The sequence below is a fragment of the Crinia signifera genome, chromosome 3 (genome assembly GCF_055691185.1).
Source record: "Crinia signifera chromosome 3, ASM5569118v1, whole genome shotgun sequence".
Classification (NCBI taxonomy): Eukaryota; Metazoa; Chordata; class Amphibia; order Anura; family Myobatrachidae; genus Crinia; species Crinia signifera.
In genome coordinates this window covers 252,247,515-252,272,719 of record NC_139219.1, presented here as the reverse complement: position 1 = coordinate 252,272,719, position 25,205 = coordinate 252,247,515, and the positions used below count along the sequence as shown (strand labels likewise).

The 25,205-nt window shown below is 46.3% G+C and overlaps 1 protein-coding gene across 1 annotated transcript in view; it reads left to right on the top strand.

Annotated features, from left to right (window-relative positions):
- SCHIP1 (schwannomin interacting protein 1) overlaps positions 1 to 25,205 on the top strand; it is a 400,884-nt gene that overhangs the window by 101,141 nt on the left and 274,538 nt on the right. Inside the window, exon 4 of the mRNA XM_083177853.1 lies at positions 21,150 to 21,300. Within this exon, the coding sequence (XP_083033979.1) occupies positions 21,150 to 21,300 (151 nt within the window). The remainder of the gene's footprint in view (positions 1 to 21,149; positions 21,301 to 25,205) is intronic.

The following is a 25,205-nucleotide window of genomic DNA, read 5'->3' as shown; positions in this document are numbered from 1 at the left end:
TGCCCCCTTCCCCTCCACATATCCACCTGTGCCCCCTTTGTCTCCACCCTTTAAAATTTTTGTATGGGGCCCACAAAGTTCCGAGTCATGCCCCTGCCACTAGGGCAGCAGAGAGCAAGGAGCCAGGGGGGGGGGGGGGTGGTTATATCTGTGAGTGTAGGGCAACAAATTGATTAATGCCGGCTCAGTGCATCATACAGTATTTAATAAAGTGTGTGTGTGTGTTGGGGGGGGCACAAACAAAAATCTTGCCTCCGGGCGCCTGGGACAAACTTACGCCACTGTTTGGAGCGAAGGGTGTGAAGGAGCATTTTAGGTTTAAAAAGGCCCCATGTGATAGCCATGGTTATGGTATAACTCACCGACAATCGGGATTCCGATGATCATTTTCCAACATCGGAACCCCGACTATCAGAAACCTGAAAAGGGGGCGAGTGCATTCAAGCCCCTTGTGGGCTCGGTGGCACCAGATGGGCATACCCCAACTGTAATGTGATCACCTGTGCCATTCACAGAGCGCAAAACTTATAAAATATAAAGCATATTGCCAATATATTTACAAATAAAGGGGGTTTTTGTCAAAGTTTACATAGTATTTTCATTGGATATTATTGTGGGATTTAGTATTGTTTTCAGTTAAGTTTGCCAAAGATATAACCTGCAGTCAACTAAACCATCTGCATCTCTTCACTCTATGATTAGACACCATTCATTTGTATCACATTGTGAAAATATTGTACAGTGTAACTTATAAATATAACTAGAGATGATCACATCACATTGTATGCACTTTTCTGATTACTGCACTTATGCTAGTGAAGGCTGCCCTCTGGTGAGCACTGGAAGTATCTACAGCATCTTACTGTATGCATGGACTGAGGGTCACACTGTGGGCATTATTCTGCTCGGAGCGGCCAAACGTGCGTACGTACGCCATTACCGCACGCTAGCCGTACGCGGCCGTTAGGGTTAAGTCCACCCACAAATCAGCCGCTTACGTACGGGCAAAAATAACGTAGAAGGGGAGTGCCGTACAAATGAGCGTACGGCAACGTACGCGGCCGGCCCAGCCCTTACACTCCGACAACTGGCGTACAACTGAGCGTACGGCGCCGTCTACGGCCGTCTTTCCTCCGTCTCCCCACCGACTTCTTGCGGAGATCTGAGCGTACGCCAGTTTGCACGGACGGGTCCCTATTGTTTTCAATGGAAAACTCAGCTTATGTCACCGCTCGTGAGAGTGAGCGTACGTCCGTGCACGCTGGCATACCCTTCACATATATGGACCTGCAAATCTTGCCTTTCAACTACAATTCTGACAATTGATTAATTAATCTATTTGTTATTCAATTATTGTTTTCTATTAACTCAATTGTCTACCTTAATAAAGACCTAATAAAACTACATTTGAACCCACATTACATGTATATTTGTGATGTTCTAATGTGGCATTTTAATCACTATCTATGTGTCCCCATATTGCTGTTATTTTTACATCAAGTAATGTTGGTGTTTCTGTATATGTACTAAATTATGTCCATAATTACTTTGTCCACAATGTGTAACATGTATACCTACCCTGATGTTATGTGTGATGTTGTAATCGAACAACATTAAAAATTCATGCATTTTTACTATGTGTTATTTTATTCAAAAACACACACATTCACACATCAATCATTACCCCTCACCTCAAATTACAAGTATAACTTACAGTACACATCTGTATGTACCTACCCTTACAAGCCCTCTAACATATTTCTGATTAAAAACAAAGGCAATTTCGAACTGTACATAAACGTTTATTTGGCACAAAAATAATAAGGGGGGGGGGGGGGGGGATAAAAAAAAATTAAATTCGGGCCTCCAGAAGGCCAAACAGGATCTGGAGGTACAGGAGGGTGAGGACAATCTCCCGCATTAGGGCTGCCACCTCCTCCTGCTGCTGTCCAGTGTCTGTAGGGAAGGGATAAAAATAAAAAATTAATATATAACATACACAAATGTTTGTTGTATTTGTACCTAAAAATAAGTTGAGAGTTATGTGTGAAGGCCACATACATTTTTAAACTACATTGAAGATGGGTCTGCTGTAAACACAGTACTACAAAATAATATACTTAATTAACTGCAGGGGATATATATATATATATATATATATATAGATATATATATATATCTATATATATATATATATATATATAGATTTATATATATATCTATATATATATATATACACACACACACACCACATGAAAAGCCTGTGTTTGTCCCTCTGCCCCTTACTCTGGTGGAGACCTCACAGTCCTAGTGCTGCCTCTGATTAAAATCCCTCCCATGACTAAGCTGCTGCTGCTGTTCTCCATGGACCTGAGAAGCATGTAATGAGCTCCACCAATCAGAGCTCAGCACAAACTTCTCAGCCTCTGTCCTCTGGTGCAAAGTGTCATGGGACTTAGTCAACTCCCAGAAATGCACTGCACACTTGTGCAATCAGTGTGCCTTGGCTCCCGATGCTCAGCACCATAAATCATTGTCACATTGGCAGATAGGTGAAGCTGCAGCACTACCCCACCCATGCACAAAACATTTAGCTAAAAAAGAAAAAAAACAACTTACACATTTTTTTGGTCAAAAATACATGACAACCACAGGGGGCCCCTAGCTAGAGGGGGGCCCAGGGGCACTGACCCCTTGTGCCTCCATTATAATCCGGCCCTGTGTTGCACATCATGCTGGGAACTGGAGTTACCCAACACCTGGAGCCACATAACTACCACACCACTAATGTCGGATATCTCATTGGATGTACTGTTATGTCAATTATTCAAGGGGTGAGGCATGGCCACACTCAAAAAAACCACCAAGGGGACCCTTGTTCCTGGAGAAGGACAGGACACACCTCATGGTCGCCCTGCAGTGATATGTTGCAACTAATGTTGATGTTGGATACACATATGTGGTTGTTGTGATTGTTGATGTGTAGAAATGTGTAGGTAAACATTAGACAAATTATTTACTTACGGCTACTTGAGCCATCCTCGTCACCGCTGGTTGGCTGTGCGGTGGTTGGGGGGGTCTGGAGCAACAACAATGATGGTCCCGGAGTCTGGACCACGGTAGTGGCTGTTACTGGGGAGTGGAGAGGTTTGGGGGTGGGTGGTGGAGAGGTATAGGGGGGTTGGAAATGGGGTGGGGAGGGGGGGGGGTGGGGGTTGGGGGTGGGTGGTGGGGGTGGGGGTTGTGGAGGGGGAAGGGGATGGGGAAATTGTGTGGGTCCAAACAGCACCCTGTGTCTCTTCCTCTTCCTCCTCCTCCTCTTCCTCCTCCTCCTCTTTCTTCTCCTCCTCTTCCTCTTCCTCCTCCTCCTCTTCCTCCTCCTCCTCTTTCTTCTCCTCCTCTTCCTCTTCCTCCTCCTCCTCTTCCTCCTCCTCCTCCTCTTCCTCCTCCTCCTCTTCCTCTTCCTCTTCCTCCTCCTCTGGCTGCTCTGGGGCTGCCTGGTCCCGGCGTGCCTGCTCCCGGGCTTCTCTGGCGGCTCTTGCCCGTGCTGCAATGTTCATGTTGATGGCATAGAAATCGAAGATTGGGATTCATAAAAAAGGGGGAAAGAAAAATTCACATTAGTCATGCTCATAACCTTCCAAATGATCATTGCTGTGATATTTCAGACATTTATCATGCTAACTATTTGATATCCTACACCAAAAAACTGAGCAACTACTTAAACCCCCCCTATACCCCCCATATACACCCATATACACCCATATACACCCCCCTATACCCCCCATATACACCCCATATACACCCATATACACCCCCCTTTACCCCCCATATACACCCCATATACACCCATATACACCCCCCTATACCCCCCATATACACCCCATATACACCCATATACACCCATATACACCCCCCTATACCCCCCATATACACCCCATATACACCCCCCTATACCCCCCATATACACCCCATATACACCCATATACACCCATATACACCCCCCTATACCCCCCATATACACCCATATACACCCCCCTATACCCCCCATATACACCCCATATACACCCCCATACTCAGCAACCTATTTTTAAAAAGTACACACAACATTGCTAAAAAACGCAGACATACTAGTAATCAAAACTTACATCGGGCAATATGGCGGCGAAGGCTGCACAGTAGAACGGGCTGCCGCCGGCGCAGGTCTGACCAGCGCCGCTCAACCTGCCCCAGGCTTCTGCGGACGCCGGTCGTGGAAAATATCAGGCGGCGGGCAGCATTATACGCCCGCCGCTTGTCCGCATTAGAAACATATGGGCCCCTGGGCCCCAGGTGACGGTCCATGACGTGGACCAGGGCCAACAGCTCAGAGTTCGAGAATGGCCTAGCTCTGTTTGCTGTCATGGTGGCAATGGCGCAGTTATTAATTGCAGGTACATATATCACTTTTGGTGCTTGCTGATTGGTTGAAAAAATTGTTTGTTTGGTATTAACTTTATTAATCCCTCTTACATTAACAAACTGGATGCGAATAGAAACTTACGCGGACCGTTCCGATATACACACCACAACCAACAGCATGCATTCAATGTATAGAGAGAAACTGTATATATACAGTGTGCGGAAAATAATACACGCACCCCGTCTACTCATAACTACGCTGCTTAAAGGGGGCTCAATACACCGATTGCCATGAAGAGAAAAGTACTGTATATATAGTATGCGGAAATTAATACACGCAACCGTCTACTTAGAACTACGCTGCTTAAAGGGCCACAATGCAACATGTTGCTGTATGACAATTGCATAGACATTACATATGCAAGGCAAGCATTATAACGTGATGTTTTGAAATGTGACTCACAAAGCATACACGAACTCCAACAGATACCAGCTGACAACACTCATCATTGGAATGACAGGTGCACACATTTCACGATGTAGCCCACAATGCTCCACAACCTGTGTATATACATATACGGGTGATTGATCAGGTGCATTGAGACCTGCGTAATTTAAGCGGCAATTATCGGCGGGAAATATCGGCGTAAATTTGCATCTACCTTGCGGGGAAAAATATACGCCCCCTTGTTCGTGGCGGGAGATTAACATATAAATATTCAGTCAGATGCAGCCCACAATTGCTGCAAACATGTCTGACTCTGACGATTCAGCAGCAGAGGACGCTCTGCAGAGAGCACAAGCAGAATCCGTGCTTGAAGCATTACAGAAGAGGGAAGAGGAGCGGAGAAGGAGGGCCCAAGAGAGGAGTCGCCTGCAAGATCAAGCGGGCCCCTCAGTAACAGGCCCTGGTGAACCTCCACCAGCTCCACAAGGGCCAAGCAACCAGCCAGAACAAGAGGTTGCATCTCTCCAAACAGGTGTGACCCAGCAGGTGCATGGTGAGAGAACTGGGGCCACCAGAAAACGTGCTGCAACATCTAGGGTGATGACTGAGCAGGATACCACCACCAGAAGGAGAAACCCTGCATTTGTAGAGGCCGAAATGCGAATTCTAGTGCCCAGGGCACGCGAATGGATTGAATTGGCAACCAGGAAGCCGGGTGCCAGTGCAAGGAGAAACCTTTGGGACAAGATCACAGAGGAAGTGAACCAGGTGTCACCAGTGGTCAGAACTTGGGACGCGGTGAAGAAAAGGTTAGTGTGTTTGTCAGGTCAATTTTTCAGCAGTCTCCAGCAGGAACTGAGGCCCTTATTCTAGTTCACTCTTTCTGCCCAAATATTTCTTAGATGGACAAAACCATGTGCACTGCAGGTGAGGCAGGTGTTACTTGTGCAGAGATAATCAGATTTGGGTGGGGTTTTACACCTGCCTCACCTGCAGTGCACATGGTTTTGTCCATCAAAGAAATATTTGGCCACACATGGCAAAAAAACATAAGATCACCCACACTAGGAAATGTCACGTAGCTAGGGGTACCACATAGTCCCTTTAATTCCGGACACATATTAATTACACAGGTTCTGTGGCTGGCTGACTTCAAGACTCCACTTCACCTAATTTTAAACTGCCACAGAACCTGTGTAAGTAACATGTGTCCGGAATTAAAGGGACTAGGTGGTAACCCTACACGTAGCACAGTGGTGCACATATCTCATGGTGATATTTGTATTTTTAAACTTGTAGGTGGACTGACTTCAAAAGTGCCCTGAAGAGGAAGATGACTGACTGGTACAACCACAGCATGTCCACCGGGAGCGGTCCTATGCCTGACCATTTGGAGTATACCCCCCTGGAGCTGGACTCCTGTGACGTCATCGATGTGGGGGAGATCAGGGGGATCTCCAATATGGACAGTGAGCTCCCGGCGGAGGTCTTTGCTGCTGCTTTTGATGGTAAGTCACAGTAATGCATTGTATTTAGAAAGATATTTTTTATTGCGTATGTGATGGTGACATTGTTTTCAATTCTTATCCTAGCAGAAGCAGAAAGTCAGGATGTACCGGCAGCATCTTCCTCTGCAGAGCCACAGGTGGAGCAGGTGGTCCAGTCTCCACCAAGACGTCGCCCCCAGCCCCAGCCACAGGAGACATTGAGTGAGAGCCTGTTGGTGACGCTGGACAGGATCGAGCAGCAAGGGGTGGATGCTGCGATCCGTCAGCAGCAGGTGGCGGATTTTCTGGCGGAGTGGAAGGCCACAAACCAGCTGCAGGTTGAGGCGTTGAACCGCATTAATGAAACTCTGGCGGCTGGCATGCTAAGCATTGGCCAACACCTCAGCCGCCAGAATGAACTTATTGCGGAGCAGCTGTCCACCGCCAGGTCCCTAAGGGACAATCCCCCATCTGCTGCCCCACCCCAAGCTGCTCCCCAACCTTCCACCTCGGCTGACCCTCCTGTGTCGACTAGGGGAAGACGCCGAAAGCCAGCTGAGCCAAAGGCCCCTGTCCCCAAGGCCCCATCTAAAAGGGGCAAAAAAGGGCCCAAATGAGACCTGGTTCACTTCCTCTGTGGTTGGAGGCCAAAGGTTTAAATTGCACTGGACATCCGCTTCCTGAGTTGCCCATCGATCCATTTGCGTGCCATGGGCATGAAAGTTCGTATTTTGACCTCTACAAATGCAGGATATTTTTTTTTGGTGGTGTGTATCTTGCTTAGTATTCACCCTGGTTGTTGCAGTACGTATTCTGGTGTCCCCATTTCTTTCACCATTGCATTTGCAGGGTAACACATGTTTGGAGATATGCAACTAGGGATGCCAATCCCGGGGCATTTTTTCAATCCCGGGATTCGGGATTGAAAAATGCTCAATCCCGGGATTCCCGGGATCCCGGGATTGGCTTCCCTAATAATAAAAAACACCCTGGCCGCCCGAGCGCTGGGTGGGTGGGCGGGTGTCAGGGACCGCTGGGTGGGTGGGCGGGTGGTTGTCAGGGACCGCTGGGTGGGTGGGCGGGTGGTTGTCAGGGACCGCTGGGTGGGTGGGGGGGGGTGGGTGGTTGTCAGGGACCGCTGGGTGGGTGGTTGGTAGGGAGTGCTGGGTGCCCGTGAGCGCTGGGTGGACGGGCGGGTGGCCGGCCGTGAGTGCTGGGTGGGAGGGCGGGTGGCCGGCCGTGAGTGCTGGGTGGGAGGGCGGGTGGCCGGCCGTCAGCGCTGGGTGGGAGGGCGGGTGGCCGGCCGTCAGCGCTGGGTGGGTGGCCGGCCGGCCGTCAGCGCTGGGCGGGCAGCCGTGGATGTGCGGCTGTGCCGTGTGCCCTGCGCAGCGTGACCTCGCAGCGTGACCTCGTCACGCTGCGCACTGCGGGGTATGGGGAAGCCGGGCAGCGTCTGAGTGCTCAGACGCTGCCCGGCATTAAACTGCGCATGCGCAGTTTAATCCCGAAATCCCGGGATTGGAAATTCCAATCCCGGGATTGAAATCCCGGCGTTTAGGAGGCCAAATCCCGGGATCCCGCCGATCCCGATCCCGGGATTGGCCACCCTATATGCAACCTCTTGTTCTGGCTGTTTTATTATTTGTGTGTCTATTTTATTTGTTTATTTGATTTCTCACATTAAAGTGTCAAGCTGTGATGCTGAACAGCAAATAAATTTATTTTACAAATTAAATCTAAATTGTGGTATGTGTAATTTCTTGTGTGAAACAAATACTAGATTTATGTGTACTTACTGACCAGGGTATTTTTGAACATTTGTTGAAGTGTGGTGGAAGTTTCCCATGTGTAACCCTCTCCATGGCCATTCCCATGTTCCTATCCAACTTTTCCCTGCTAATTAGTTTGTGTCAGCACATGTGCAGAGCAACTTAATAGGTGAGAAAGCAGTTTGTGTGCAGGTGAGGTAGCTCCTACAGTAGTAGGTAAAAGCAGGTCCAGAACAATGCTTTCCTCATGGAGTGGGTGAGGCAGACAAACAAGGGTGAAAAGGTAAATTTCTGTAGGAATGCATATGTGTCCTCCCTAAAAAAAGATGTGTGAATGGGCCAAACATGATAAATTAGCTTGTGAACAAACATGCATAACTTTTAAAATATATATGATTTGACAGTGTCATAAGCAGATGTAGGAATCCTTTGTTAGAGAGATGAGAGTGCAATAATGTGATTGGTGGCATCTTACATCCAGAGTGTAGTGAAATCCAAATCATAGCAGATGAGATAGTGGTACAGGTCATAATTTTGGGTACTATACAAAGATTGTGTGGAAAATAGTGGTCATGGGCTTCAAACATTGCTGAAACATCCTTTGTAGGTGTTAGATGTGGTTTATGTTATTGTATCCTAAATACAAAACCTATGTTAGTATTAGAGTGAACACGTTGACACATGTCGACTTGTGTAGATTGAGTGTGCTACTGCGTAAAGTCTATGAAAGCAGGTAGTGAATGTGTCTGTTTAGCAAATACCTACCTTAGCGTATAAAAAGATTCTTACCTTAAATTAAACAAACCTTTAAATGTGGCGAAGTATAAAAACATAAGCTTCCAATGTGTTTGCGTGCTGCATGTGTGGCTTGCAGGCAGTGAAATCATGGTTTGGAGTTAATAGACTGCAGCATTGCTTATTACATTCAGGTGTATGTGTTTGAGTAGTAATCAGCGTTAATTAGCCAACTCAGGCGCACGCTGGCATGCGGTATCTGTAGGGGTGGTTTTAGCTGGCGGTTGGCGGCCGCCTGTTTGGTGTCCGAAACGAACGGTGCCTTAGTCGATCGTGCGGTAGTAGCACCGCTCATTTTTGGTGCACACCCCCGTGTACGCCCATATTTACGCCCATTTTCCCTCATTATTTCGGCCGCTCCCATCAACACGCCCCTATGCCGCCCCATTACCCGTACGCTCGCGTACAGGTTTTTTCGCACGTTGAGACACCGGCCGTAAGCGTTGTGGAGTGTTCGCGCCGGCGCATTAGCGTATCTGCACATGCGCAGATCGTAAAAAACCCCGGGACGTACGCGTACGGCCCGGACGCTCCAACCAGAATAAGGCCCTGTGAAACAGTAATATGTTGCTGCTCCATTTCAGGTACTATAAATACATATTCATGGCTTACACTCCATATCAGATATACTGTGTCTAGACCTCTAGAGGGGCCAGATGTATCAAGCTTCAAAAGTGATAAAATGGGAGAGTGATAAACAGCCAGCCACTCAGCTCCTACCTGCCATGTCACAGGCTGGGTTTGAAAAATAACAGGTAGGAGCTGATTGGCTGGCTGTTTATCCCTCTCCATTTTATCACTTTTGAAGCTTGATACATCTGGCCTACCCACATCTTTTACAGCGAAAGCAGGGTATTATTCAAAGGCTCTCTGACAGTCTAACCCTTTTCCCCCCACACTCTCTCTACCTGGTACTGTTTCTATCTTACTCCTTATCTCCTCCCGTCTCTCCCTGACACCCTCTCTCTTGCTCCCCTCTTTTTCTCTCCCTCCCATTTTCTCTGTCACTTCAGCTCATTACCTTTGACAAAGCTGCACTTGGATGCAGGGAAACACTTCAGGACCTGTACCTCTGACACCCTTCCAGCACTTTGTTGCACCTCACCAGGGGTGCCGAGAGGCGGGGGGGGGGGGGGGGAGCAGGTACAGTTTACCCGGGCCCAGGCCCATCAGGGGGCACCGGGTCTGGACACACAGTTTTTTTTTTATTTGGTAGCGAGTGCGCTGGGTCTGAGTGCGCCATAGACAACTTTTCAGTGGCGGCATTGGGAGTGCGGACGTGGGCCGGCATGGGGGCAGCAGCATCACAGAGGTCCTTCCGCTCTCCGACTCCAGGGCCTGCTGAGAGCACGCCATGTGATTTGGAGGTTTACTCCTGGCAGAGCATGTTAACCACTGGCAGAGCATGTAACTCTGGGAAGAGCATGTAACCCCATGCAGAGCATGTAACCCCTGGCAGAGCAGGTTAATCCCATGGCAAAGAGCATATTAACCCCTGGTAGAGACAGGGGCGTAACTATAGCACCGCAGCCCCCGCCACCGGGGGGGCGCTGTGCATGTGGGGGCGCCGGAGGCTGCGGTGCTATAGTTACCCCCCCCCTAACGGCGGGGCGGGCGCCCAAAATGTAGCTATGCCACTGGGTAGAGACTGTTAACCCCTGGCAGAGCATGGCAACAGAGTGTGCGCGGAGCTCCATCCGTGGGGTCCCAGGAAGTTGTTGTACCGGGGCCCAGGATTTCTCTTGGCGGCCCTGCACCTCACCCCGTATCCGGACCAGCCGCCCAACCAATAGAACTTGTCCACCCACTCCATCACCCCCAAAGCACCACCTCTGGACTTCCTCTTAACCACCTTATGGAGAACACTTGCTGACATCCATACTAAAATGGAATAAAATCTTCTGGTGACTGCAGTGTGGTAACTATAACCCATCTGCATTTGCAGAGACTGTCATATTGGTGGCCCCTCTGTGGGATTTTGATTTTCACTCATCAAACAATTACCCTATTGATGTTACATGTGGACTATTGGCGGTATTCCTAGGAATGGATTCTTGCCCCTACTGCATTGAGGTGTATTAACAATTGTTTTTAGGTGTTATTAAATTTGCATTTTTAATTGTTCATTGGAGTATTAGCGCTACTTTTTCTTTTTCCTCCTTTCTTTTTCCTTACTTCTGCTCACACTTTCCATGATGCCCTCTCTCTCATTGACCACCCTTTTCTCTCACCTCTCTATTTTTCACTCTTTTTCCCAACACCCTTTGCCTCTTACCCCCTCACTCTTTCATTGGTTAATAAACAAGAATTTCTTTACGTTTAATGATTTATTTGTAATACTAAAGTTGCATGAAATTTGGTCTCAACTAACCAGGTGGTTCATACACCATAAAGACTGTATAAAATATGAAAGAAGATGAAGGTGTATAAACCACCTCAAACCACTCCAGGTACTGCATGGTTATCCTATATCAGATGGCCTGATATTGACTACTGCTTTATCGCACTGGGCCTCTCAGACAAAAGATAAGGAAAAGAGTGTTTCAAAGTAATGGTCTATCCCAGGTGCATTAAATTCTTAATAATAAAGATAAGATAATTTTATGCTGATACTAATCCAGAATCAATAATAACAGATATGGTAACTTTAGAGCCAGGGTGGGACGTGCAATGCTGTTTAACAAACAATCAGATAATATATTGATGCACTTATTTAAATCATTGCGGTTTACCATCTAAGCATTTGTACCACATCTAATAATAACGAGTACAATGTCCCCAAATGTCAGTTACCAGGTTCCTACCTACTTGAGTACTCAAGTCCTAACCTGTGCACAGGGTTTTAGGATTTAACTCCAGAGGTACTGAATCCCAAAATAGCGTTGGCAGTTCAACAAACACGTGACTGACATTTTTAAATGCTAATTAAGCAGATTGTGTCCTAGGCTGTAACAATGTGGCAGTTCCTTTAAAGAAGAGGTTAATGATGAGCAAACGGTCCAGTGTCCTAAGTTATGGCATTGACCTAACTGGTGATCTCTCATGCTGTGAGAAGAATGAAAGGGGCCTTTCTCTGCCAAGCACAGTCTCCCTGAAGCGGAGACGGGCAGGGTTTATGCTCCCGCGGCCGAGTGACTGTCGGACTGTCTGGCGATTCCCAGTGCTGAATGAGAGGTGCTCCATCAGGCGCTCCAACTTGAGAACACACCACAATCAACACCAACATCTTGTAAGGTGACTCTGTGGTTTGTGCAGATTCTGGGTGAGATGCAATAGGGTGCGATTTTTAGACAGCTAAAAAAAATAGCACCATATTATACATGTCACATGTGCGATTTTTGGCCGGAGACCAATGACAAGAAGATGATTTATTTTCACATTACAATCACAATTAAAACTTTTAAAATGATATGGAAGATGTTATTTCTTATGTGAAAGGCTCTCGCCCAGACCAATACTGGCTTTCTTCTAAGTTCCGGACACCCAGAGGGGGGGAAACCAAGGTACAAGATCAGCTTCAGGCAACAAATTTCTTCCTTCTGCCATGAGGTCACTGGCTTAATTCATTATGGGCAGCACGGATGGTGTAATGGTTAGTATTACTGCCTCACAGCACTGAGTTCATGGGTTCAATTCCCACCATGGCCCTAACTGAGTGGAGCTTGTAACTCCCCGTGCTTACCTGGGTTTACTCCGGTTTCCTCCCACAATCCAAAAATATACTGGTAGGTTATTTGGCTCCCAAAAGGGAATGTTCAAGTATTCTCTGTAAAGCGCTGCGGAATATGTGTGTGCTATATAAATAACTGTAATAATAAGAATCATTTCAGACCTTAAGTCCTTCATCAGAAGACTGGCTTTTACACCCTTGTCAGAACATAAAAGAATTGGATATTCGTGCGCAAAACCCAACTGCTTAATAACAATAAAGAGAAGATATAGCCAATCTATGGTGAAGAAAAATGATGTGTTTATTATTAACACAAAGACACAATATTCAAAAGCAATTAATATACTTTCAAAAAATGTAAAAAGACTAAAGAGAAAGTGCCACCTAGTACCGGTATACACTAACCAGACATACAAACATAAAACATAAAAGTCCTCTGTGGCCCAATTTAGCACTTGTGATCCATGCAAGTAATATGATAGGTAGTCCAGAATGACATCTGTCTACATAAGATGTCCTGCAGTCAGGGTGACAAATATGTATGACCTGCTGTCAGGGTCTTGGAGAGAAGAAAGGGTTTACCTTATGTGCAGACACCCACTTTCCCAAAAAATCGATAACGTCTGCCGGCAGACTCTACTCTGACTGTGATGCCTTGAAGACAGCCTGGAGACCGATTCCTCTGTGTGCCCCTTCTGCGCAAGAATATACAATTATTTTATGTTCTGACTTTGTGCTAGGGCGTTATTGTAGCACACCCTAAGAATTTCTGCAGCAACCCTTCCACATACTGCAAGTTCAGCGCAGTCTTATTCTCATTTTTTTTAGACCCTTGTGTAACGATCAGATCAGGTGATCGATTAAATTAACGTATGCCTCCTGTTATGATTATCTGTTCGATCAATGTATGTCTGATATTGTTGTAAAGTTATGTCTCCTGTGAGTATTGGAATCAGGACATGTCTTTTATTATGTGGGTAAACTGTAGGTGACCCTGGTTTAAGTTTGAGGCCTGTATTCCCTCTGTTTGACATCTGTGGACTCCTCTGGAGTTAGGATGTAAGATAAAGATCTGAGACCCCTCATAAACCAGATTGGGGGGGGGGGGGGAGAGCAATAGCATCCAGCCAACAGGCCAAAGTTGCTCTGGCCCTCCACTAAATTACCTCTTATCACTTGAGGAATGTATAAAATCTACTTCAAAGCAGGGACAAATTCTTTATGGGAAAGATCCTATATCTAGGGACTTTCACTAGGCTCAGCAAGGGAATGGTTAAAAATCCCAAGGGTAGGAGGGATGAGGGAGGCTGCAGATAAAACCTCTGTACCTTGGGATAGTCAGTTGTCACTACCTGGGGGTCTAGCAAACAGGCTGTAAGCGACCAGAGATTTTTTGTGGAGAACCCCCCCACGTCAGGATCTGTATTTAAGTGTAAGATACGGTTCTGTCATTTTTCCCTTTTATTTTATTTCTGAAATTGCATTTAAACTCGTGTGTACTTTTAAAATCATTGTAATATATTGTAACTATTTTCTAAAGCTCTGTAGTATTTCTAGGAATAAATAATACATATTCTCAGTCCTGGTTCTGTGTTCTTAAGACTCATTAGCCTCAGAAGAGAACACTCCAGCGTGTTACCATTTGTATATTGTATTGTGCGGTCAGGTGCGAGCCAAGCCGCCCCTTGCGCAGTTTCAAGCGCTAAAATCAGGTTTTGGCTGGTGGCAGTGTACCTCAAGTAAAGGACCAGAGAGTCCAAAGTGAACCCCAGTCACGGCCGGAGCTGCTCAGATTGACGTATCGGAGCAGGTGACCGGTGGGTCCGTGACACCTTGTGTCTTATCTCAAGTGCTTGTGTGCTGTGTAAATCTTTATCAAACTGCATTTCTGTGCGGGGTTTTGGTAGTGCACCAAACACTAGCATCAGCTGCTGGGTTATCCTGCGCAGTCAGTAAATTCTTGTTACCTTTGTGATGGTAAATGCAGGCAGAAGGTGTTATGCAGCTCCTTCCTGCATTTGCATTGCTTAAGGCTCGCGTATGATAAGCTGCTGTGAGCAGCTAAGCATATGCAATCCAAGCTGAACCAGGCTCATTATGTGAAATAAACAGCTACAGTATTCCATCATGCTTGAGCTAGGGGATTACAGGATGGCTTTTTACCAATGTTTTTTGTAGAAAGTATCACAATTGTATATTGTTTTAGTGATTTCTCTGTCCAGGAGATGGAGAGGACTTCTTTCAGCTTTGATAGTTGTATAAAATAGAATAATCCCTGAACCTAACTGGCATCGTATTAGAATTGTTCCGCACTGATATGAACCCTTAAGATTAAGAGCATTTTGCCAGGCTTGTTCCCCACTAATAGAAGCCCTAAGCAGCCTCTTGCTGGGCTTGTTTTCTGCTGATAAGAACCCTAACCATCATCTTTCTATGCTTGTTTGTCACTGATAGGAGCCCTCACCAGCATCTTGCTACACTGGTTCCCCCTTGTAGGAGCCCTACAAGCATCTCGCTTAGCTCAATCCCACTGATAAGAAACCCTGATCTAAGCAGGAGTTGAATGAACCACAGTACAGGCAGTTGCTAATTATCTAGGGGCGAGGAGCTGGGAGGTCCTGCGGTAACTTTTGCGCCCCAGAACTCTATCCCTTTATCTCTATGATTAGAAACTCAGCAAATGCTGCCCAGAGCTGGATATGCATTTCCCAACACCACCTATCTATTAAGTAGCTAAGAGATTGTGGACAGGGTTGGACTGGCCCACAGGGGAATAGGGAAAACCCCAGATGGGCCCTACTGCCTGTGGGACCAGCTTTTCCTCTAGGGATCAGTTTCCAGACCCTGTCCTAATACACATGAATTATACATTTTACACATGACACCTTATACTGTAAAGGGTTATTGTGATATATTTTACAGTGCATTGTTAATGTGGTTCATTATCATGCATGCACTAGCAGGGTTTACTAAATAATATTTATTAAGGGCTGCAGATCATTCATCGCTAATAGCCAAATCTGTGGCGGCTGGCCACACCCCCAGCGGAGCATGGCCATAAACTTTTTCATGGGTCCCTACCACTGCATCCTCCTTCATGCCCCAGTGTGGATGCTTTATAATCAGAGAATGAAAATAATTGCTAGTAGTGGACATGTAATCGGACCTGTGAAGGATCTACGGGTGCAAGTATAGTGTGTGTGGACATTGTTGACATATAGGTCTCATATCGAAAAAATGAGTCTACAGTACAGAAAAACAACAAAAACCAATGATCCATGTAAATATAACATGAACATAATGTGGACAAAGACAGATGAGTGAAAAAATGTGTAAATATAGACAAAATCTGTGCTTTTCTCATTGATCAGATATTATAGTATTTGTGCGAAGCAGAAACCATCCACTATTCTGCTATATATGCCCGATGATTGCCCATTAACAGACGGCTAGTTGCTATAATCATTGTATAGGCAGCCGAGTGCTGGAAGGCTTAGCTACTCAGCCAGCCCTGATCTCTCTGTGTGGCTGGAGCGGCCCATCAAGGCATCAGCCCTTCTAGCATTTCCACCCTGGAGATAAGGAGCAAGGAGTATAAGAGAGTCCTCAGTGAGGGAGGGAGCTGTGGTCAAGGCTGAAATCCAACACCCAGGAGTGAGAGAGAGTGAGAGAGCGAGAGAGAGAGCGTCTGCAATTGGAGGGAAGACAGAAAAAATGGTGCTATACTGCAGCATCCTGAGTGTCTGAATCCCGACTGATCCAATAGAAGTAACGGGGTTAGGTTTTGGGTTATGGCTAGGCACTAGGGGGAGGGTTAGGGTTTGGCTGCAGGGGAGAAAATTAAGGTTAGGTTGCAGGAGGGATGGGTTAGGGGTAAGGTAAAAACATTAATAAGGATCAGTTGGGATTCTGATCATCAGCATTCCGCTGTTGATTGTCTGTTTGTCTGGGTTCCGACTGCTGGGATTCCTATACTATCCCTTAAGTACCATGCTATTTATTTGATAGTTATACAGAAGTTTTTTTTATAATTTTATTAATCAATTTATTTACTTAATATTTGGCAAGTTTATCTCTGCCCCAACTGGAAAGGGACCCAAGTCGGGGGAGTAGTGCAAGCTAAGTGGGTGGTGTAGGGGTGTGATACTTTGATTACATCATTGTGGCTCACCCCTGGTCAACACTACTATGATAATTAAACCATCTGGACAGCAGCTGGCCTCTAGGAGACTTGTCTACTTTTCTGGGCATTCAGGAGAGCAACCTGAGAGCCAGGATTCCCTTGAACATCCCAGGCAGAGCCATAACGGGTGCAAAAATGTTTTACCAAGGTAAATCAGGCGCTTATATGGGAAGTGTTTCTCAAGCTGCTCACATTACTTTCATGTGGAACATTGCTGCCTCCGCACACACCTATTCCACGCACATCCACACTGGATATAAGGAATCCGCCTTCTAGTGAGGTTGCCCCTTGCCAAAACAGTGCAGAAATCATTACAAATGCTTGGTCAGAGAATCCAGTTATGACGTATAATTTCATATAAAATGGATACTTTCCATGAAAGCCCATATAGTGGTGCCTCGGAGGGAGGTAACACCTCCCATTGGGATTGCCTTGGGTGAGTGGCAGGATGGACTTCCAATAGGAAGCCACTGCCATTCACAGTGAAGCCAGAGCCATCTGCCTTCACTTAGGCAGAGAACAATGGTGACTCTTACCGGGGGGAGGGGGGGTACAGCCCATAGGTAAAAACCGCCACTGGGTAAAATGCCTGCTTCCATTAATTATGTGGTTCATATCTGCTGTCAAATGCTATACTTCACTGTAAAATAACAATAACAATGCATTTAATACCGGTCACACTTCAGGCAGAAGAGAATAATGTTGTCAGTAAGGGTACCACTAGCAGAGTCAAGTCCCAAGCTCCCCTGATTAACTAAGAACAGTATTTACTATAGTTCATTGTTTTGCATATGTAACAGTACTAAGAGTTTACAGGTAACTTTGGTGCAACCAAGCAGCTATATGTAAGGTACAGTGCTTTCAAACTGGCAGATTCGCCTTGAACCTGCACGCCACCTGTTTTCATGTCGGTGGGATCTTGCTTAAAAGTGTTCTCTACAACTATGGTTGCAAACACTTTTAGGCAAGCCGGGCATTTAGTCAGTTGGCAAAGGGGTAAATCAGACTTCCGTTGGCTGCGTTTAAAGTTTAAATACTGCAGCATTGGAAATATGGCCACAATTACATTCCCCCCCTAAGAGTGACTGGGAGGAAGATCTCTAAATCCAGTGAAAGTGGCCGATGTACCAGTGCTCATAGCCTGCAAAGCATGGAGATGTTATACAAATGTATAGGCAGCAGAGGTGCTATACTACCAGCTGCCCTCCAATGCTATTTCCATTTATGGATGGTGATAGCTGGGTGCTGTACAGGAAAAAAAGACTTGATTTAATTGAATAAAAGATTAGTAGATTTAAAAAAATTGTATTTTTTTTTTATATTTTGATTTACTATATTACATTTTTTTAAGACTCTGCACTGGATCAGGCTTTCATTGCAATACATATAGTAGGTTTGACCTGGCAGGACCCAGACTGGTTGGTGAAAAGATAAGTCAGTGCTTACCTCTGCTGGGCCAGCATCATCCAGCTTCTCTGGTGACATTTAATTGATAAATAGAAGATTTTCTATTTCTGCAAAATGCAATGATGGAAAGTCTCTTCTATTGATAAATAATCTTCAAAGTGACATCCCTTACTGTAGGAGCAAGGATGACAAAATGGAATTGAATAACTTGCAAATTCTGGAGGGATGCCAAACCCCAGGTTAGTCATATTTAGAATTATTAGTTCATTTATTGAACTTCACACTTAACTGAACATTTTGTTTTGGATGGAGTTATCCCTAAGCCCAATACAAATGTTGTGTGAAATTAACAATTCATGCACAACAGGACAAAAATAGTTGAAGGAGATCTATGGGATGCGGTCATTCGTCAGACTGCATTTAGGTCTACAGTCATTAGGTCGACCCCACTAGGTCGACTGGCAGGAAGGTCGACCTGACTCATAGTCGACATGGGCCAAGGTCGACACGACTTAAGGTCGAATTTGCATAAAGGTCGACATGAGGAAGGTCGACTGGTCATAAGGTCGACATGGGTTTTTCACTGTTTTTTGAGCCGACATGTGCCGACAGGCGGTATTTCATGCCCTACCATCCACTAGGGCGTGGTGGGAGAATAAAATAGTGTGCCGAGCGCAGCGAGGCACCATTCCCGAAGCATTGCGAGCGAAGCGAGCGATGCGAGGGTCCGATTCTCATTGCCAACTGTGTCCATGTCGACTGTGTCGACATTCGGATCAAAAAACAGTGAAAAACCCATGTCGACCTTATGACCAGTCGACCTTCCTCATGTCGACCTTTACGCAAATTCGACCTTAAGTCATGTCGACCTTGGCCCATGTCGACCTTAAGTCAGGTCGACCTTCCTGCCAGTCGACCTAGTGGGGTCGACCTAATGACTGTAGACCTAAATGCAGTCTGACGAATGATCCCATTCCGAGATCTATAAGGTGAAAAAAAGATAAAATACCCCAAAAAGCTTATGTGGTCCCATTATTGGAAGTGTGAATACTGTATGTGATGCTTATAGCTGCCTTTGTTTCATCTACATGTATACAGTATGTAACATATTTACAAGGTGAGTCAGGACATCTATGAATGATGGCAAAGTTACATCTGTTTAGTACAACAGTTACTAAGTGCATACGAAACATCACAAGGTAGGTACTCTTGGATGACCCAGCGCTTTTTTAGACTTAAAATATCAAAGACTAAGCTGTCATCTTCCCACCCTCGTGCATAAAACCTGACCATTGCTTATCCTTACCTACTGTTTATGCCCACTTCTTTCCCTTCTCTCACGAGCAGGGCCCTCTCTCCTCATGTGCCTTTCTTAGAATATATAAACCACTGCCACCCTGATGATTGCTTCAGTGTCCTGTCCCCTGATGCAACTATCCATATTAACCATGTACTTGTCCTAAACTGTCTTGTACTGTAATTTGTTATGTGTTTTTGATTATAACTATGCTCTGTAAAGCGCTGCGTAATTTGTGTGCGCTACAGATGGAGCAGCTCTCATCCTGGCAGGGGATGGCGCTGGCGTCGCCAGCCGCCAGCGCCATGGCGGTGGCGAGAAGGGGGCGCGCGCGTCCCCTTCCGATGGCGCTTCCACCCGTTCCCCCGGGTCCCCGCCGGCTTGTCGGCGGTAACCCGGGGTCCCCGCCGCCTGCCCGCACCCCCCCTAACCCTCCCTAACCCTGTCCGTCTCCCTGAGGCGGAGACGGACAGGGTTTCCGTTGCGCTGGCGACGGAGACTGAGAGGGACGCACGCGCGTCTCAGTATATTCGCTGGCGAGGCTGCTGGCGGGTCGCCAGAGGGGACGTCCTGGCGACCCGCCAGCAAGGATGAGACCTACTCCATCTGTATATAAGAAACTGTTAATAAATAAATAAATAATAAATGTGTGTGTGTCTATTAGGGTTACCACCCATCCAGGATTACTCCGGGCAGTCTGGTAATTGAGACCAGCGTCCGGAGTCCGGACTTGTGGTTGCCCCGGACTATACAATGTCCGGGAATTCACTGCTCACTGAGCCGCCCAGCGGAAGCTTCCGCCCGTGGCCCGGCTCTGAACTGCCATGTCCCGCCCCGCCACCTCTGACTCCATTGATGCAGGTACAACACGTCACTGTGCAGTGCGCACTGCACATCCATGGTGACTCGCCTGAGATGCATGCTCTCCCGGCCCCGCCTGCCTGACCTGCAAGAATAATTACACTGGCACTGACCTCCGCACTCCACAGGCACATTCAGTGCTGTTAGTGGAAGTTGAAAGTCTGAAAACTTTGATAAACAGAGGCTGAGCTGGGGAAGAGGTGCTGCTTGAAGTTCAAGGTACTGGCTCTGCTGATAATCCTGCACACTTTCCATTTTATTTTTGCAATATAAAATCACAATATGGGGCATATGTATAATGGGCATCATGGTTTGTGGCATGTCTGTAATGGTCATCTCTGTGGCATATGTATAATGGTGTGTGGCATATCTAAAAGTGTGGCATCTGTGTGTGGTATTTGTATTATGAGCAACTCTGTGTGTGGCATATGTATAAAGGGTATCATGGTGTGTGGCATATGTATAATGGGCATCACGGTGTGTGACATGTAATAGGCATTATGGTGTACATACTTATCTGTCCCTGGTTTCCCTGTATAGCATGTAATGGGCATCATGGTGTGTGGCATAACATGTAATGGGCATTACGGTGTGCAAAATTAAGAATTGAATTGAAGCAAAGGTTAAAAAAAAACATGATAAGGTGGGTCAAGGGGCGTGACTGGGGAGGTTCAATGGGTGGGCTGTGGGTGTATCAAGGGGTGGGCCACTGTCCGGGAATCTTTCAACACAAAGGTGGTAACCCTAGTGTCCATAGGTAATATTTGTGCAGTGCATACTTATGAATTGTAATAATTTACTAATATAAACCTATATATTTGCTTTATTTAGAATACAGAGGGCATGGAGGGATTACCTTCAGCGTCAGGATTCCCTGAACACAAACTGTATGGATAAGCGGAGTCCATCCCCATCCTCTCTGTCATCAGACAAAATGAGCAGCTCTATCAGCATGAATACATTTTCGGAAGGCGGCACTCCTGTAAGTGATTTCACTGTTCCCTGTTAATGTTTTTTGTCATCATGACGTCATTGTTCTTTAGCAGGTATAAATAAACCACAATTATTGTAATGTTATATTCTACAGTTACCACCAGAGGGCCCCTAATCATTATAATTATAATATACTGTACAGTATAATCGTGATGGCTTTTCCCAGAGCAGTATTATCTGATGAGCAGCATTAGGAATATTTGCTTATTAGGTGTGACTATTCATTATATTGATGTGACCAAGAAAACTTGAAGCCTGCTTTGTATGGGGTCAGGGAGACTTCTAAAAATGCAAACAGGATGGATATGGCTGATTATTAAGTAATACCATACTCACCCGGTTGTATCATTCATTGACAAATGGGCCCCTAAATGTGCTAAACATGGACAGCTTAGATCAGTGATGTGCAACAGGTACCCCTGGGGGGCACATGTGACCTTCAAGCCTGTGGACCCCAACTGTGGACCCCATCTCCTTACTATTGGAGTTGATTAATTGTGGCAGATGCAGCGAGCCCCGCGAGGCGACGCGGAATACACGCCAAGTAATCCGCATACCCTTGCCACACTTCGGGCTTGATGGCTCGCTGCGCTCGCCACACTTTATAAAATCAACTCCACGCGACGTGGATAGTGGGGATATGAAAAGGTCGGGAGGACACATACAGGGTCCCCTTGCGGGGACTCGCCACGCTTCGGGCTGGCTCCTGCGTCTCAGACAGATGGAGCGCCTCTCCGCCGCCGGGTCCCCCTACTATGCTCACCACGCTTTGGGCTGGCTCCTGTGTCTCAGACAGATGGAGCGCCTCTCCGCCGGCGCTCGCATGATCCCCTCTCCGTCGCCATCCGCCAGTATAGGGGATTTGGTGGTTACCGGCGATGTGTGTGTGCCAGGGACGCCGGGGACAGAGCTGTAGCTCCCGGGGACAGTACGGTGACTAGCTGCCTGACGGGGACACTACGCTGACTACGCAGGGCTGCCGCGGAGTCACAACGCTGACTACGCTAAGCAGCCATTGGGCTACGTTACGCTGACGTAGCTTAGCCTACGTTTTAAAACGTAGCGTAGCCTGCCGCTGTGAAACTACACAAGTACTGGCTTTTCTAAGCAATGTCTTTTCCTTTCTTATCTAGTATGTATGGGGCTTAAGCCCTGCTGATATGTTATTATAGTTAGGTGTATCTTTCATTGAACTACAGGTGTAATTTATTGATGCAATTTACTACTAGAATTTAGAGTGATTTTTTGCCCGTCTAAGCAATTTTCCTGGGGGTGGATGCTTTCCATAGCAGAATGCTATGGAAAGCCATATACGCCGTCGCTCATCTGCTGGTAATACCAGCAGATCAGCAGTGGCAGCCGGCGATGATGCTGAAGCTCGCATCAGCGATCACCACTTATCGCCAGGCCATACACACTGGGTGGCTTTTGAGCTGAAAGCAGCTCAAACTGCAAAACTGAGCAGTTTTCAGCTCAAAGTCGCCCGGTGTGTTTGGGCCATAAGAGTAATGTGTGTCCTTTTGAGGAATAGAGGGCTGATCAATGTAACTCCTAAAGTGAATCAGGTTGCCTATTACTGGCTTGGTTGGTGGAAGACTGCCTTTGCATTTGGTGGACAGACAGATATTCAAAGTGCTGATGACCAGGAAATGACTGGCAATTTCTATATGAATGGTGACATTGTAGATTTTTATTGATTCTTTTTTTATTATGCAATGTCTGTGGATTAATAATACTCAAGGTCATGGCATAAATCTACCAACTAACTGACTGTGCCTACATTGTGACTTTGTTACTGACTGACTTGTATTAAGGGCAGACATTTTTATGGAGTCCAAGAAATGACCTGTGTAAATAAGCAAGCCACTGTGATTAGAGAATTGGAGATAAACTGAAGGTACAACTGATCATCATATGGAGACTGAAGAAAAGGAAATTCTCAGTGAAGTGTTGGACAGGGTCACCAGTACTGGGCTACATTGACAGCCTTATACAGTAAGTGTATCCCACATAGTCTCATAATGGCAGCCCTCTGTATACCTAATAATGTAGAAGTGTTTACTTAATTCAATAAACAGTATTATTGTAAGTATCATATACACAAGAGAAAGGGTACTTGTGTAGTTTCACGGCGCCATGTTGGCATGGAGTTAAGTTACTTTATTTAACATAGTTTGTGGCGAGCGTAGAACCCGGAAGTAGCACGGCGCCATGCTGGCGCCGTGAAACTACACAAGTACCAGAGAAAGTAGTCTCATCATCATTAATAAATGCAAAAATGTCATTAAGTACAAACACCTCCACATCCGTTGTGTTAACCACAACCAACGGGAATCATTGTAAATGGCAAAAAAATCTGAATCGATGATCATATTAAAGTGAAAAATATACCACATACCTTTAGAAGAAATTAAGTTTTCACTGTTGATAGCAAATACTTATTGTGGGCCTCAGTACTTGGCTTAGTCAACGATAATGCAGTAGCAACGCTGGTGCCACATTTATCTACGTAAATGATGCAGCAGGTGGCAGAAACACACCCTGAAAACAGCAATAACACTCCTACATTTTTGCTGCCACTCCACCTTACCTCCCCAAACCACCCCTTCCTGTCAATCACTCTACAATAAACATCTCAGAACAAGCGCAATCACAAAGGCACCTGGTCACATTGTCAGGCGCCAGAGGTGCGCCCTGGCAGGGAAGGGGTGCACGGCCGCCCGGCAGCGTAGCGCCTGGTTGCTCAGCAACCAGAGATGCTAGCTATCTCCAAGCCGGGACGCAACCTCCGGCGGAAGTCGCCGGGGTTGTCCGGCAACGGACGACGCCAGGGACAGGCGGCGGAACGGTCTCTCCCCGCTCTGGCATTGCTGGGCAGCTTGCAGGACACTGTCCAGCGCGTGCTATCCCAGCTGGGAGCAATTAGGGGAATCTGCTCATTGGCCACACTCCCTTTTTAAGGGAGTCAGTCCAGCCAGACCCCACCGGTGATAGCTTCTGCTCAGCTGTCATCTGCCTGATCCCATCTGCTCCAGTTTCCTGCCTGTCTGTTATTACTGCTGCTGCATGGAGACCACCTTGACTGCCAGCCTGTTCCTGGTGCAGTAAGTTCCCCTGTTGGGGATCTGGTTCCTTTACCTCTTGCAAGTTGCCCTCCTGGGCATTTCTTTATATTTATATACAAAAATTGGTGTCTGTATGTGGCGCTGCAGTCTCTTCTTAGCAAGATGATTAGTTTCTATCACCAAAAGGAAACAATCCTCCACTCTTCCGTCCAGTCGTATAATTGAAATATAGGACTGACCTGGGGAAGGTTCCCTATGTGCACGTAGCAGTTTCTTTAAATTTCTCACGACCTCTGCGTACACAATGTTCAGACAGAATCCCACCAAACAGGAAACCCTTTGAGATATACACTCACCAGGATTAAGTGCCCTATGTGCACTGAAAGGTTTCTTTATGAGCGACCCTCCTCCTCACAGGACACAGGGGGACAGCTGACTTCCAGAATAGTTGTTGTAAAAATCCAAATTTATTCCAAAAACAATATAGATAAAAAGCAGGTTTTAAAAAGTGGGAAGGAAATCCCTGGGTAAGTGGTGGTCTGGGTACCTTCCAATCCGGATAGAAGGCCACCCAGTTGCTGAAGATCACACACAGCACCTACCAACAAACCTTTGGGATATTTACCTTTCTCCTCCAACCACCAAGGTGGTTGGAGGAGAAAGGTAAATATCCCAAAGGTTTGTTGGTAGGTGCTGTGTGTGATCTTCAGCAACTGGGTGGCCTTCTATCCGGATTGGAAGGTACCCAGACCACCACTTACCCAGGGATTTCCTTCCCACTTTTTAAAACCTGCTTTTTATCTATATTGTTTTTGGAATAAATTTGGAT